Source organism: Vipera ursinii (assembly GCF_947247035.1).
Source record: "Vipera ursinii genome assembly, chromosome: 3".
NCBI lineage: Eukaryota > Metazoa > Chordata > Lepidosauria > Squamata > Viperidae > Vipera > Vipera ursinii.
Window position 1 is genome coordinate 38,929,157 of NC_139516.1, and position 13,067 is coordinate 38,942,223.

At 40.0% G+C, this 13,067-nt stretch overlaps 1 protein-coding gene across 1 annotated transcript in view; it reads right to left on the reverse strand.

Annotated features, from left to right (window-relative positions):
* The window catches only part of CTTNBP2NL (CTTNBP2 N-terminal like), a 31,582-nt gene extending 18,840 nt beyond the window's left edge, over positions 1 to 12,742 (reverse strand). The window contains exons 1-2 of the mRNA XM_083359573.1: positions 12,645 to 12,742; positions 3,175 to 3,282 (exon numbers count right to left, since the gene is read on the reverse strand). Of these exons, the coding sequence (XP_083215699.1) occupies positions 3,175 to 3,273 (99 nt within the window). The 5' untranslated portion in view covers positions 3,274 to 3,282; positions 12,645 to 12,742. The remainder of the gene's footprint in view (positions 1 to 3,174; positions 3,283 to 12,644) is intronic.
* Positions 12,743 to 13,067: the final 325 nt, after the last annotated feature.

The following is a 13,067-nucleotide window of genomic DNA, read 5'->3' on the forward strand; positions in this document are numbered from 1 at the left end:
TAATCAACTGAATAAAATCTGATCTAGCAAAATGACAGGCAAGAACTGGCAGAGCATTTTACACCTCTGCATAATGTATTAAAACTTTAAGATGAACACCAATATATTTGGAAGACACAGAATCTTGGACTCACTCCCTTCCATGCCATCACTTTTAACTCCATTTCACCACCGTCTAGTTTCCTACTCTAGCCAAGCTTTTCAAATACAATACTGGGAATGTTCCCTTGTTCTATTAAAATAATAATAAAGTTGCAACGGTATCTTTAATACGTTTAAACAATATCTGCCTATATAAAGTTCTTGGGAAGGACTTAATAGGCAGACAAAATGTATTTCTACCACAATTTTATCATTATCACACGCAAATATTTATTTTGTACTGTCAATGAAATTGTCCATAAATAGACATATTCATTGTAAATAGCCAACAAGAAAACATTATATCCTTAAGCATTGTGAAAGTTATCTTTAATTCTGTAGCTGGGGACAAGATTCAGAATTCTTGCTTTGTTTAGACTTCCAATGGTTATCCACAGTTCCAGGAATAACATACAGAAACATTTTGAGAGGATCAACATACGTCCAATTCATGCTAAAACGCCCCTAGGAAAAAGCCAGCATGCACTGGGGAATATTAACTTTAGGATGAATCATTTAAAAGGAATGAGACAGAAAATGCTGTTAATCATCCAAAAGGGAACAGGACAAGAAAAATAAAAAACAAAACAGGAAAATAGCCAGTTGAAAAGACAAGAGGATTATAATTAAAAATGCCAGGCAACAAACATTAGAAATGACAACATATAATCTCCTCAACATCTATGATAGAAACTTAGGGAGGAAAATGGTTAGGATGTTGTTCCTCTGAAGTCAAAACGTGCAGAGATTTTTTTTAAAAAATCCCAAACTTGAAATCTTAAAAGAAGCAATTTTTGACAAATATGGTAGTGATAAATACCAGTCCTCAAACACAATAAAAGCACTAGAAATGTGTCAAAGGCCATAAAATAATAATAACAAGAAGAAGAAGAAGAAGAAGAAGAAGAAGAAGAAGAAGAAGAAGAAGAAGAAGAAGAAGAAGAAGAAGGAGGAGGAGGAGGAGGAGGAAGGGACATTGGAGGTCATCTAGTCTAACCCCCTACTCAGGCAGGAAACCCTATACCATTTCAGACAAATGGTTGTCCAGTCTCTTCTTAAAAACGTCCAGTGTTGGAGCATTCACAACTTCTGGAGGCAGGTTGTTCCACTGGTTAATTGTTCTAACTGTCAGGAAGTTTCTCCTTAGTTCTAGGTTGCTTCTCTCCTTGATTAGTTTCCATTTGCTGCTTCTTGTCCTGCCTTCAGGAGCTTTGGAGAATAGCTTGACTCCCTCTTCTTTGTGGCAACCCCTGAGATATTGGAATACTGCTATCATGTCACTCCTAGTCCTTTTTATTTAACTAGACATACCCAATTCCAGCAACCGTTCCTTATATGTTTTAGCCTCCAGTCCCCTAAGCATCTTTGTTGCTCTTCTCTGCTCTTTCTAGAGTCTCAACATCTTTTTTCCATCGTGGTGACCAAAACGGGATGCAGTATTCCAAGTGTGGCCTTATCAAGGCATTGTAAAGTGGTATCAATACTTCACATGATCTTGATTCTATCCCTCCGTTAATGAAGCCTAGCACTGTGTTGGCTTTTTTGGCAGCTGCAGCACACTGCTGGCTCATTGTCCACTAGAGCTCCAAGATCCCTCTCACAGTTACTACTATTGAGTAAGGAACCACCTATACTAGAACACTGAAGCTGATCTTAACATCAAAAATGTTATTATGAAAACATCCAAAGAAGAAGCATAAACGTTATAAAGGACTTCAAATTAACATTTTTTGCCTGGATAAATAAGACTACAGAAAAAGGGGAGGCAGTATATACCATAAACAATTTTACCAAAAAAAGATGATTACAGAACACTTCTAAATGATTTCACTGTCATTCTTTCCAAAGCAAAGGAAATTCAGTGCATCGACATTTATTTTGAAAAAAGGAAACAGGTAAAAAAATGAGGAAACTGATATGATGTAATAGAACACAGCTTTAGATCTGAGCCCTAAAATTCTTGATTACTAAATGGCAGCTAAGAGATAGATGTTCTGTATATCTCAGTTGCCACCAAGTGATAGCTGTTTGCTCAACCGAGATCTAGTAGTCTTGAAATAGATAGTAAACAGCACTGACAAATGCAGTCATCAGCAATTTGCAGTCTTTACCACAATAATATGAGAGGGGAGGGGGAGGAGGGAGGGAGGAGGGGAGAGACAGGGGGAGAGAAAGAAGATACACAAATTGTATGGATATTAATCCCTGTTTAAAGCAAATACTGTAATTAAAATTTCAACAGGTAAAGGTAAAGGTTCCCCCGCACATGCGTGCTAGTTGTTTCCGACTCTAGGGGCCGGTGCTCATCTCCGTTTCAAAGCCGAAGAGCCAGCACTTGTCCGAGGACGACTCCGTGGTCATGTGGCCGGCATGACTAGACGCCAAAGGCACACAGAACGCTGTTACCTTCCCACCGTAGTGGTCCCTATTTTTCTACTTGCATTTTTTTACGTGCTTTCGAACTGCTAGGTTGGCAGAAGCTGGGACGAGTAACAGGCGCTCACTCTGTTATGCAGCACTCGGGATTCGACCCACCAAACTGCCATCTGATCGACAAGCTCAGTGTCCTAACCCACTGAGCCACCGCGTTCCCTATAAATTTCAATAGTCCAGCAAAAGCAAAGCTATTTATGAGGACTATCCATATATTTCAATATTTGACCCTAAACTCATCAACTGAAATACAAAAATACTGTTAGAAGATGAAGAGAAAACATTTTTAAATGGAAGTAGAAGAGGAATCTATATTATTATTCCTGTCTGTTGAGAAACATGTTGTTTTACCATATCTTCTCTTTAACAGAAACTCATTGATGGCATTGAGAACAAGAAGTTCCAAGTCTTACTATTTTAGTATGATGGAGAATATCTATGATTGAAATATGATGTCCTTATTTTCCATAATCATCAAGATGCTCATTCATTACATTATTTTTGCTGCCAATCAAATGCCAAGGTACACTCTTACTATGTTACATAATATTTATATAGCAGAACTGCTGTATTTCATCTCTCCTAATATCTATGGGTTACCTTTAAAGCTTCTATGACAAGATCTCTGGCTTCTAATTCACCTTCAAGGATACTAAAAAGTGTCAGTAATTCAGCTTTGTTGAATTTTTCAAGATTCATCTTGAATACCTGGAAAAAAAAATATTGGAAGTTTAGCCAAATACTGTTTGTATATCAAGCTTTTTAAAGAAACACAATACCCATAATTGCAACAATGACATTTTAACCTTTTCTAAGTACTTCTCCTTTTTCATTACAATTATAGCTACTTGGGGGGGGGAGGAAACCCCATCTTTTCTCATATGCTCACAAAGAAATGTTATCATTATTATTTCAAATATTAATAAACAAATAGACTGTCTAGGTATAGTTGGAAAACTCAACTTTTCTATGAAACCCTTTCATATACTCATTTTAAAGTTACTATAATTCAAACACATTCTGTAATGAAATCATTTCTCTATAAAATAAACAGCAATACAAACTACTTTTTTTAAAAAACACCTAAGTTTTTACTTTTCAGCAGGAAAGAGGTTTCTTTTAGTTTTTAGAAACTATGTTCTAAGAGTTATAATTGTTAAAAAAGTGATATGACCTTTTTAAAAACTGTTACAGAAAGTTTTTAAAATTATTAAAAGATAATTAAAAATAAGAAACTACCAAGCAATCGATTGCCAAGTAATTTAAATCAACAAATTAATACATTTCCAGAATGATAGCATTTGCATCTTGTGGTATGCAAACACACAGTATCAGTACTGTGCATTTTATTCCTCCACCCCCACAGAGCAAAGCAAAGTATCTTTTCTATACAAGAAGTACAAACATACAAATTCTGAATCAAAAGCAGAAAAAAAATTCAGTTCTTAATTGATATTAGAAAAATGAAGTATCAACCAGAGGACATATTTGAAAACCCCTGATTAAATGATGCTTCAGAAAATTAACATAAATAATATTAAATATTTGTTTGTTAAGCATTACATACACATAAGACAAAAAAATAAAATTACAATTATCAACTAGGAGGTATAAGTGTTAACAAGCCATAGAAGTAACAAATAGATAATATAAAACTATAGTAACTACAATTTTTCTACGTACAACTGGATATCTTTGCTAGGAATAAAATACCAACTGAAATTTAGCTTAATTTGTCCTGTTATTGAAACGAGGCTACTCTGTACACAAACTTTATTAAAAATCATCGTATCTAAATAACAGTGATTTTTTTGCTTGTATTATATGGTAAAACTTGCTCATGCTGTATGACAGTCATATGATACCTAATATATAAGTCATAAAAACATTTTTGTAAGTTTATAAATGTAGCTTCCTTCATCCTGATGAAAAATCCCACAGTCTAATGAAATATTTAGAAATAAGGTTTACAACCTGAAGACTTAAAATACTGGTTTTATTTATGTTTATTTATTTATATTTCAGGCATTTAGAATGTTTCAGTCATTTAGAATTAATGTTTATTTGCAATAATACTGTAATTAACATAATCATATCAAAGAGAATCCTATTGAGTTACATGGATTATTGGTAGCAATAATATTGGTAATAAGATGCATTTAAACTGTTAATTTAGGATGCATTCCAATATCAATTTACCTAAGACATAGCCAAATGAAATATTTCAATTTATTTCCAACATCTAAAATTTTATTTTCCCCCCCCTCTTATTTTGATAAGAGAATAATATAATTGCTGCAGAAATTCCATGTAATACAAAAATATATACCTTATATACTTATGAATTAGCCCATTTTTGGATAAGCCAATCCTCAAATTTTTAACCAAAATGCCATGAAATATGTGTCACCTATGGATAAACTAAGCTGCATTTTTCATGGTTTTTTTGGTTATCAGTGTGTGGGTTTATTAATATATATGGTTACTTTAAAAATGAATTATCTTGTACGGTATATTTATGGATGATCTGATTTTGAGGTGTATTTTGGCCACTAAAATTCTCAGGCTTATATGCAAGTGCACACAGTATTCTTTTTTTTTATTGAAAAGTTTTAACATACAATTTTTCTTTAAAAATCCCCCCTCCCTCTCCCTTCTCCCTCCCCCCCTACCTCTCCCCCCTCCCCCCCTCCCCCCCTGACTTCCCAGAGCTAAATACAAGGTATATATAAAAAAAACAATCATAAACAACCATATACTAACAACTATAAACTCTAAAATCCATCACTCTCTAGCTTATATAGGATAAAACAAACCTTAGTAATATTAAATATATATAAAGAAACTAAAATAGAAAAAGAAAAAAGAAAGAAGACTTATTCAAATGCTACATGAAACTTCTTAACCCTATACTTGTTCTGGATAAACTCAATCCATTTTCTCCATTCCATAATATAGCGTTCTTGCGAGTGATCTTTCAAATAGGCCGAAATCTTCGCCATCTCTGCCAGGTCGGAAACCTTTAAAGTCCACTCTTCTATGGTCGGCAGTTCCTCTTTCTTCCAATACTGACCTATCAAAAGTCTTGCTGCCGTAATTAAATTCAAGTATTCTTATGCTAAACTCTTCAGGTTTTAATTTTTAGAACTCTTCAGGTTTTAATTTTTTCACATTTCTGAGAATCAATGACAACAGAAATTAATATTCTTCACATGAAGAATTTAAAATATATACTTGCATAGGAATTTATATTTTCCCATTAAGTTTATTAAGTTTATATAAAGCCACAGATAAAGTCTTCATTGAACTGAGCTTAACGTCTGGTGGCTTCATGGATGATATTGTCTTCTGGGATACAATATGGAAGTGGGTTGACATTACCTTCCTCTGGGAATTGAATTGTGAGGTTCCTTAGTGATCTCAAAAACAATGAAGTTGGGCTAAAGTTGTCAACAGTTTGGCCAAGGCCAGGTCCCAAATAAATACATGTATGTATGTATGTATTCAAACAGTTTTATAGACACATTTTTCATGTTTCCGCTTTTACACACACTTTTAATAGTTTTACTACTTGAAATTTCCCCAAAAGTTTCAGAGACAGTAATTACATACACTATTTCTCATGGATTATGTTTATAGTTAAGAAATATAAAATTAGGTAAGGTATTTGATAAACATTCTAGCTACAGACAGGTAATTTCTTTTCTTTTCTTCTATCATTCATTCTCTGCCATTTGTTCTTTTTCCCACCTGTGATTTTTCAGTTCTGTTTTGGGAAATAGCCAAACAATAAAGCCATTGCAGACAGAGACTGCACATCTATGCAGCCTTTGAATTAGTGACTGTTCTCCAAGAAACCAAACACTAATTCATGAATACTCTGAACACAGGTTAAATGGCACAGTTTAGAAGTGCCTAAACTTTCTATAAATAACAAGTTGATGTTGATGCTGAACTGCTTGAATTTTCTGACATGTCCATCCTGGTTCATAGTACTGGATTTTTATTTTTGTCTGTTTATACTAAGTATGGACGGAAATGAATTTGGAAAACTTGAAGGATTCTATATTGTTGTGATTTAAACAATAATACAGCATGAAGTAGTATGTTAATAGATAGGTCCCATTGTTAAATACAAGCCTGTGATCCAGATACTAATGAAAACACACACACACACACACACACACACACACACACACACACGCACCGTATTTTCCGGTGTATAAGATGACTTTTTAACCCATGAAAATCTTCTCAAAAGTCAGGGGTCGTTTTATACGCCAGGTGTTAGGGTTAGGGGCGGTTTTATTGTCCGATGTTACAGGAAAAACCAGAGGCAACACCCCTCCACACATACACACATGCAGGCAACCTCGGCAGCTCATTGATAGGGGGGGAGGAAGGGAAAGGGAATCACAAAATTGCTGTCCGTTGTCGAGCCCTGCGGGCCTGACACTATGCAGGGGGTCTCGTTCCAAAAACAAGCCCTGCTTCACCTACTCACCCCCCACACACTGCACACGGCTCGCTCCATGACCCGGCGCTCTGACAAACAAGGGAGGAGGTCGCCCGTAATCAGCAAGCCCGACTATCAGCTGATCGTCGGTTCCTGGCTCTGCAAACCCGACGACCAGCTGCTTCACAGCGTTTGCACGCGCCTGCATCGCAGGGCTTTGCTGAGGACCCCGCAGGCACTCAGGAGGACAGCCCAGTCTGCCTTGCCGTACAGGGAGCCTGGACACTACAAAACATGCCAGCTGTTCCCTTGCCTTCCGACGGACCTGTGCCGGGACTGCATGCTATAGGCGCTGGAGGCAAGGGCCGGCTGTTTTCCGTCGGTGTCAGATAGACCAGAGCCGGGGACTGCTGGAGGACGGCCTTGGGACGTGTGGACAAGCCCGCTGGAGCCAGATATGGATGGGGGGGCAGTTGGTTGGAGAGGGATAGGCACACACTGGGAGCACGTTAGCGTTTTCACCTGGGTTGGGGTAGAGGGGGTTTGGAGAAGAGTCACCCAGGATACTAACAGCAGCAAGGTTTACAACGCTGAAGTTGTCAAGAGTCGGAAGCATGTGGAGGTTAAAGAAATGCAGGCAGGCTCTGGATGCCGGAAGTGTACTTTGTACATTGCTAAGCACATTGATTTGTGCTTTAGATTGTAAGCTGCCCTGAGTCTTCGGAGAAGGGCGGGATATAAATGGGATTTTTTTAAAAAAAAAATTGCGTACTACCGCTCGGATCATCTTGGAGACAGAGAGGGCTGGGCAGGCAGGGAGGGAGAGCTGACCCACCCAATCCAAGCAGACTTTGTATGCAGTGGGGTAGTCTTATACGGCAAGTATAGCCCAAACCCTATAATTTAACAGGAAAAGTAGGTGGTCGTCTTATATGCCCAGTCGTCTTATACGCCGGAAAATATGGTATATGTATATATAATTATACGTATGTAAAATGAGTGTTTTCTAAATGCCAAAAAAATATAACATAAATTGAGAGAATGAAACTGCAGTGATTTGGTGGAACGACCTATGCAGTGGCCCTCAACCTTTTGGGCACCAGGGACCGGTTCTGTAGAGTGGTTTTTCCATGAGCTGGAGGGGGCATGGTTTCACTTGCTGCCTGCATCCCACAGATAGGGCTTCACTTGTTTGCACAGCCCGGTTTCTGGCATGCTGTGGCCCAGTGCCAGTCCATAGACTGGGATTTGGGGATCCCTGACTTATTGCACTCCTGTTTTATTCACTCTCCAAATACCTAATTATTCACATTCCTTAGAAATCTGTGCTATTTGTTCCTGATTTACCTTTCTTCTATGTGTTTCATGGCAGCAACAAGATACAATTCCATGTGTTTCATGGCAGTAACAAGATACAATTTTTTTCAAGCATCAATATCGTCCTAATTTATTTATTTATTTATTTATTTAGTTATATTTATATACCGCCCTATTCCCTGAGGACTCAGGGCGGTTTACAGGGAATTAAAAATCCAAAATACAAAAATTAAGAACAAATTAAAAAGTATTAAATTAACCCTGTAGTCAGTTAAAAAGAACCCCAAATTAAAAATTCTTCCTCAGTCTGGGCCCGAGAGCTGAAAAAGCCAGGTCTTCAGGCCCCGGCGGAATGATCGGAGGTCGGGGGCAGTCCTCAGCTCCACCGGCAGCTGGTTCCAGAGGGCAGGCGCTCCCACTGAGAAGGCCCTATCCCTGGGTGTCACCCGCCGGCAATCTCTCACCGGCGGAACCCTGAGCAGACCCTCCCTGTGGGAGCGCACTGGGCGAAGGGCGTTTGATGCCAGCAGCAGGTGTTCCCTCAAATATCCCGGACCCAGGCCATGTAGGGCTTTATAGGTGATAACCAGCACCTTGAATTTCACCCGGAGGGCAACCGGAAGCCAATGCAGCTCGCGGAGTAGAGGTGTTACATGGGAGTATCGGGAAACCCCCATTACAACTCGCGCGGCCGCATTCTGCACCAGTTGAAGCCTCCGAGTGGTCTTCAAGGGCAGCCCCATGTAGAGAGCGTTACAGTAGTCCAAACGGGAGGTCACAAGCGCATGAGTGACTGTGCGTAGGGCGTCTCGGTCCAGATAGGGACGCAACTGGCGCACCAGGCGAACCTGTGCAAAAGCCCCCCTGGTCACGGCTCCTATGTGATCTTCAAAATTGAGCCGTGAATCCAGGAGGACGCCCAAGTTGCGAGCCCTATCAACGGGGGGTAACACCTCACCCCCCATCATTAGAGGTGGAATAACATGGTTAACCCGAGACGCCGATATGCACAGCCACTCGGTCTTGGCGGGATTGAGATGAAGCCTGTTTCTCCCCATCCAGACCTGAACCGCCTCCAGGCACCGGGACATCACGGAGAGGGCATCACTGGGTTGGTTCGGGGTGGAAAGAAAAAGTTGGGTATCATCAGCATACTGGTGATACCCCACCCCAAAACCACGAATGATCTCGCCCAGCGGCTTCATGTAGATGTTGAACAGGAGAGGTGAGAGAACCGACCCCTGAGGAACTCCACAAATGAGAGACCTCGGGGCGGATCTCTGCCCTCCTGTCAACACTGACTGCGAGCGGCCCCGGAGGTAGGAGGAGAACCACCGTAGAACGGTGCCTCCCACTCCCAACCCCCTGAGACGCCGCAGCAGGATACCATGGTCGATGGTATCAAAAGCCGCTGAGAGATCTAATAGGACTAGGACAGAGGAGCAACCCCTGTCCCTAGCCCTCCAGAGATCATTCACCAGTGCGACCAATGCCGTCTCCGTGCTGTGTCCGGGCCTGAAGCCCGATTGGTACGGGTCCAGATAATCAGTTTCCTCCAGGAACAGAGGGAGCTGATGCGCTACCTAATATGAGTGGACACCAACTGTATATAAACCTGCATATTGTTAGTATAATAATGCTAGAGCAATCATTCCTTGCAATCTAAACATTAATTTTACCTTTTACTTACCATCCCAAATCAAATCAAATCTTGATATTAGTTTTATATTAAAAATTCTAGATTTCAAGCCTTTTGAAAATCAAGCTTGCCTTTCAAGGGCTTTTAGTATCCCATACTGTACATATTTTCTAGGACTATATACGAATTTGCTTTATCTATACAGACAGAAGAACATTCTTATTCTCCACCTACAAATATACCTTTGGTAATAGAAAAATTATCTTTATTATGGAAATTGAATCTGTTTCTAACAGGCTGGGAAAAACAGAACATTTACATTTATTTCATATCAATACACTCTTTAACATTACATCTGAGATCTGTAACTCAATCTCCATTTGACATAAACTAAATTACTCCTGTTGGAAATCCCCTTCATAGGAGTGTGAGGCAAGACACATAGAAACAACAACATTGAAAGAACATGAAGAAATGACACATTCAGGATTATTTAGTGATGATCTTAATACTAAAAATAACACTATTCTATTAAGGTATCACTAAATTCTTGAATTAAAGATTTTGTCTTGCATAAAACAAATTATTCTACCTTTTTGAAGCCCCTGTACATGTCTATAGACACAGGCATATAATCATTTCAGAATATGTCAGTGCTAAAAATTCAGAGACTAGAGAGGATCCACTCCACCACCACTACAAAATGCATGATTAAATAAAGCATTGGGTGGAACTGATTTCAGACATACTGTAAAAGACTATATCAACATTAATATCAAACATTTCATCAGAACATGGAATACACATTTAAAATACACAGCTAGTTCCCTATTAGCAGTTAATTTAATTATTTCAAAATAAAAACATTCATTATACTACATTTTATTGCAGTAGCATCTTGATTTACAGGAATTCAGAAAAAACATTTTCTGATTTTTATTTTCTGTGCTTCTCTGGCTACTCAGCACATGTTCAACTACTACTATGTATTAATATGGGCAAAGATACTAGACTTCATGATGACAAATTGACAAAAGCAATCACTATTGTTTAATCAGTGCAAATATTTTATTTTTAATATATGAGTGACCATATATTAACTATTCTGTAACGACAGGAAGGTAATTTTCAGCATTGACATAATAGTTTTAAGCAAGCTAATTTTTACATATCCCTATAATGGTATATGACTATCTAAACATGAAACGTTTAGATACGATTTTATTATCCCTTAAAACAGCATAATACCACGAGCCTATTAAAAAAAATAACCATGGCATTTCCCAAATCTTGGTCATACAGACCAAAAACCATAGAAATCCAAAGCAGTCATCTCATAAAAAAGTTAAAAATGAAATAAACAAAGACATTATTTCCTTGGTCCAGACTATTTTTTAGAACAAGACTGATCAATAGTTGCATAAACGCTACTTTTCTCCTACTCTAACCCATCCTCTGATGTTTTTCAGTTGTATTTATCCATCCTTCACTGTTTAACTTTTGCCCTTAACAACTAAATATACAAGACCAAGAGAGAGTTAACAAAGGTCTCCCCTAGCAAGAGAAATTTGGTGCTCAATTGTGGTCTAGTTGAGGGCTACCTGTAGTCACAATTTGATACAAAATAGACATGTGTGTCATAGTCACCCAGTTCATTTTTACAAGGAGAGAGAACATTTGGCTGTCCAGATGCTAAACTAAAAATCTCTTAGCATCACCCAAATTGACTGCAACTGATGGGTGATGGGTTTGGGTTTTATTGTTTTTATGTATTTTAACTTAACTTATTGTTATAGTTTTTGGGCATCTTGTTTAATCTTTTTTAACTTTTGTATTCTTGTTTTTTAACATGTATTGCCCTGTTCACCGCCCTGAGTCCTTCGGGAGAAGGGCGGTATCCAAATATAATAAAATAAAATAAATAAATAAATTTTGCACTGACTACAGCATCCTTAGGTCTTAACAATGCGTGTACCAGGAGTAAACAGGTTTAGCAGCATTTCCCTATCTAATTTCCAGAATGAATTGTGAAAACAGCCGAGGCAAGCCTAAGAAATTATTCTACTCAATCCCCGCCCTTATATCCCAAATATTAGATTCTCACGGCTTATACGGCTAGATACGGAACCGCCCGGTACTTACTCGCATGGTTATTCCAGCGTAAGATTTCCTAGCCCCGTTTCTGTAACAACAGAGGTACGCACGCAAGCCCTTTTTTTCTTCATGGAAAAAAAAAATATGAACGGACCGCTTACCACCGTCCGCGAACCAAACCACGCTTCCTTTGAACCCCCTCGGTCATCTCCTCCGACAAGTCCCTGACGTTCTCTCTACCCGCCCAGGGCCTCGAGCCCCATCGCATTCACCCGTAACGCCGCAGCCTCCCTGACAAAACTCCAGCTCCCAGAGCTGCGACGGCGGCCACCGCGACAATGGCCCGCGGTCCTCTCGGGTCTGAAGCACGTCGGCTGTCCCTCCCTCGCGTCCCACGGCCCTCAGGCAAACGGGCCTCCAGGTGGCTCCCGCCTCTCCCTCCCCGTTGCCGGTTCCCAAAGGCACACGCACGCGAGCGCGCGCGCGGGGATGCCCCGGCGCGCCATTCCCCGCAAAAGGCCCAAAGCCAACCAGATCGCCAGGTCCGATCTCGCGCCGACCTACCCAGGAGCTCGGCCAAATGCCCTCAGCCGTCGTCCTCGCCGCCACCGCCTTCGTCGCAGCCAAAGCCAACGTCCCCACTCGGCCCCACTCTCCATCCAGCCTTCTCAAGCAGTTCAAGATTGACGTCTTCCACCGCCAACCGATGTGGAGCGAAGCCCAGGCACTTGGCCAATCGGCAAGTGAAAAGGCGGGGACGATAAAAACAGTCAGTCCCTTAAACGTTTTTCCTAGCCAATCAGAAGCCGAGACCGGTGGTTGTTGCGGAGGGTGTGTACGTCGGTCTCCGAACGGGCTTGAAAATCCCTTTTGTTCGCGGTGGTTGAAGTAGTAGATAGAGCGGAGTTCTGATTGAGACGTCACTTCCGGAGAAAGGTTTTCGCGCAGCCAAATTAGCTGAAACGGGTTTAGGGAGTTTCAGACGTT